Raw genomic sequence first — 3,879 nt, 5'->3', positions numbered from 1 at the left:
CGCCTTGCTGCTGCTGCTGCTAAGTCGCTTCAGTCGTGTCCGACTCTGTGCGACCCCATAGACGGCAGCCCACCAGGCTCCCCCGTCCCTGGGATTCTCCAGGCAAGAACATTGGAGTGGGTTGCCATTTCCTTCTCCTTGCCAGGATCTGGGAAATACAGTTCTTAATGCAGAAGGCTGGGCCAAGGAGTGACCTGCTCTCATGCTACCCCCTCGTGGTCAGATGAGGGACTGCAGCCAGCTGCTCAGTCGCTCAGCTATTCCCCTGCAATGGGTCCACTGATGTATTGGTCTACTTTGCTCCCTCCCAGGCCACCTCCCATCAAACCCCACCCTGGGGCACCATCTACATGCTGTTTCTCAGTCTGGAGGAGCCTTGATGTCAAAGGGCACTCCTGTTTCCCCATGCCAGGCTGCCCCTATAGGGGGGCCTTGTTGCTGAATGAGGGGTTGCAACAGAGCCCACGTGAAAGTCCCACTGCCACGTCTGGGGCACATCCTCAGTCCTCAACTCTGCCTCCTCTGATCACACTCTTTCTTGAATTCTGTCTCCTTGGCCCTGATGCAGAGAGGCTCTCCTGGTTTTCTTCCCACCTCCCCGACTGTTCCCTCTTGGATTTGGGGGGGCCTCTTGTTCCCTTCTGTCCCTGAGCCTCTGACCTCCCATCTCTTACCTGGACTTGGAGCTGGACCACCCAGCAGACAGGCAGGTAGGTAGACAGCCTCACGGTGCCATCAGACCAGCAGCCCCAAAAAAGAAGACTGTGAGGAAAATGTCTGTTTCTATGAACGCATCCATTTGGTGATGATGAAATCTTTATAATACCTGTAAGTGCTATGTTTTACAATTTAGCATCCTTCTTTTTCTAATGGAGATAGGACGAGGGCCCCATCTGAGTGACCTTATCTATTTGTTACTTTCAATCACCTGTCAACAACCTTCCAGCTCCCAGGATGTCACCAGACCTGATTCCAACTGCCTCCCGGACTTCTCTAAATGTCCCCAGGCTCTCAGCCTCACCAGATCCAAACCATTCTCATCATCTCTCCCCCAACCCCCAGCCAGCACTGATATCCCCCAAGGTGACTCCACCATCATGCTCACTTCCTCCGGTTCCCTCCCATCACAGCCAATTCCTCAGCAAAACCTGCTGGCTCAATCTCCTTAACAGCTCTGGCATCTTCATCCTTCTCACCACCCCACAGCTGCCCCTGCCCTGGTCCAGGCCACCACTGTGCCTCCCGACTGGCTCTCCCACCCCAGCTTTGTCTCATTAGCTAGCTCTCACATGCCCATCTGATCATGTTGCTTCCTTGTCTGAGCCTGTCCCTGGATCCCTGACACCCCCAAATAAAGCATTGGTACCTCCAATGCTCTCAAAACTGGTCTTGAAGCTCCCCAAGACATGGCCTTGTCACCCCTGTGACCTCATCTCCCATCATCCATGATCTCACATTGCTGCTCCGTGTGCTGAGAAGTTCTCAAAGTTTAATAGCTACTGAATAACTGAACAGGAGGGTGTCTGGACTGGGTGGGGGTGGGAAAAGCCTGGACGTATCATCCCAAGCAGATGATGACTTCCACAGTTGTCTATTCTGCCACTTAAGGCCACCATCAGGTCACCAATCTTCAGGGGGCTCTAGCTCAGCTTGTACACCTCCAATGATGGGGAGCTCCCTTCCTCTTCGCCTTGCTAAATGGGTCCTATGTTAGCAAGCTCTGCTCCTGGAATACCTGGGGATAGGGGCGGGGAACTGGAACTGTACAAACCCTCATCCTCAGGGGCATTTACATGCTTCTTCCTCCCTGGGAGTCCCAGTCCCTTGGCTCTGGGTGAGCCCCATAACAGCTCAGCTGTGGCTCTAGTCAGTCTGGGTCTTACAGAGAGACGATCATAAAGGCCACCAGAGGGCAGTGCTGCCCCATACACAGCCTCTGGGACCAGTCTGTCTTTGTGTCTCAGATGGTGTGGGTTTTTCAGCGAGTGTGTGTGTGTGTGTGTGTGTGTGTGTGTGTGTTACTTTGTGTGTCTTCAATGAGGTTATTTATCCAGGCCAGTTTGTATGCGGTTATCCATTTTCGCTCACATCTTAGTCCCCCAGTTCCCACCCCATCAAAGAGTGTGTTGGTCACTCAGGGAACCCAGGAACAGACATCGGGAAGCACAGCCTCACCCCACGCAGTCCTCACCCTCTGAAAAGCCCCCTGCCACCATCACCATCATCACGAGACTCGCCGCCACACCTGAGCCTCAGGCACTTATCAGACTGGGTCAATGACCCTAGTTGGTGAGAAGGGGTAAGCAGGCCTGATGCTGACTGGAGGTCCAGGGCTTTGAGACAGAACGGATTGTGACCTGTGGGGTCTGCGTGGGCTTGGCGCCCCCAGGCCCTCCCTCCCAGCCTCATATCTACAGCTGCCCACTGATATCCTACAAGGAGGAGTGGCTATATACCCATCTGCCCACTGACACCCTACAAGGAGGAGTGGCTATACACCCATATTACGGAACAGGCGTGTTAGTCTGGTCAGTGTCAGCCCTGAGCTACCCACCAGGGCATCAGGAAGACTCAACCCTTGTTCCCAGGCCTCAGAGGTCAGGCCCCCAGAAAAGGATGCAGGCACAACTCTGCCTATGGCTGTAACAGAGAGACAGGCCTGTAAATGAGGGTGCCTGAGGGAGGGAGCCATCCTGTTGCCTATGGTGATGAGACGGCAGGCTTCTTAAGACCATACTTGAGATGGGTCTTGGGGGACAAGACAGAGTGCCAGCAAGAGAACAGCAGGTGCAAGGGCCCTGGGGCTTCCCTGGTGGCTCAGCTGGTAAAGAATCTTCCTGCAATGCAGGAGGCCCCTGTTCCATCCCTGGGTTGGGAAGATTCCTTGGAGGAGGGTATGGCAACCCACTCCAGTGTTCTCACCTGGAGAATCCTATGGACAGAGAAGCCTGGTGGCCTACAGTCTGTAGGGTCGCAAAGAGTTGGACAGGAAGGCAGCACTGAGGTCTGAGTGCAGAGGCTGGCCAGGCCGGGTGCCCTCACTGCGGGTTGGGTGCAGGTGATGTTCCGGGGAGACAGAAGATGCAGCACAGGAGGAACGTTTCCCCAGACACCCTGTTTGGGAGACTGCCAAACCACCCCATCCTCAAAGCCAAGGCCAAGTGGGCTGCTCCTCCTACCTCCAGGGCCTCGGCAGAACCGGCAGGTCCCCATCACTGCCCCCATTGTTCCTAAGGACCCAGGAACCCAAGGAATTTCTGCAACTGAAGGGGGAGGGGCGACAGGGCTGAAAAGAGTCCAAGAGATTCGCACGCACGGAGTTAGAGACTTAGAATCCAAGAAAAGGTGTCGGACAGACAGAGAAGGAAGAGAGCAGAAAGGCAGAGAATCTGGGGGAGAGAAATAGGAAGAGAGAAAAGGAGAGAGTGAGAGATGGGGAGCGCGAGGAAGGCAGGGAGAGGACGGAGAGAGGGGTGCAAGGCGGGGGGTGTCAGGGCGAACTTTCTGGGCCTCCCTCCTCGTGCCTCCGGGGCGGGCGCGTGGCCGGCAATCAGGCCGGCAGGAGGCAGGTGGTCGGGGCAGACAATGGCGCGGAGGAGTGCGGAACCTGGGACTAAATTTGGCGCTGCCTTTGCAGGGCGCGGGGCCGCCCGTTCATCTCGATGCAAAGGAGACACGAAATGAATATGCAGCGCGGGCTGTAATTGGGCCGCCGTGGCCGCCGCCGCCGCCGCCGCACTATAATTTTCCAAACAGGATCTTGCAATCAGGGCCTTATTCATTAGCGCATAAACAATTTTGTTTCTCGGCACTCGAGCCTGTCAATCACGCCGAGAGGGAACATCTTGGCCGGAGGCGCGGGCCCCCGCGCGCGCTCCC

The 3,879-nt window shown here is 55.8% G+C and overlaps 1 protein-coding gene across 1 annotated transcript in view; it reads right to left on the bottom strand.

Annotated features, from left to right (window-relative positions):
• The window catches only part of TTLL11 (tubulin tyrosine ligase-like family, member 11), a 300,428-nt gene extending 296,646 nt beyond the window's left edge, over positions 1 to 3,782 (bottom strand). Inside the window, exons 1-2 of the mRNA XM_010852103.1 lie at positions 3,464 to 3,782; positions 3,180 to 3,263 (exon numbers count right to left, since the gene is read on the bottom strand). Of these exons, the coding sequence (XP_010850405.1) occupies positions 3,180 to 3,263; positions 3,464 to 3,782 (403 nt within the window). The remainder of the gene's footprint in view (positions 1 to 3,179; positions 3,264 to 3,463) is intronic.
• Between the last annotated feature and the right edge of the window lie 97 nt (positions 3,783 to 3,879).

The sequence above is a fragment of the Bison bison genome, unplaced genomic scaffold, assembly GCF_000754665.1.
Source record: "Bison bison bison isolate TAMUID 2011002044 unplaced genomic scaffold, Bison_UMD1.0 scf7180017864307, whole genome shotgun sequence".
Lineage (NCBI taxonomy): Eukaryota > Metazoa > Chordata > Mammalia > Artiodactyla > Bovidae > Bison > Bison bison.
The sequence above is the reverse complement of the archived record's forward strand: the minus strand, read 5'-3'. Positions and strand labels throughout refer to the sequence as shown.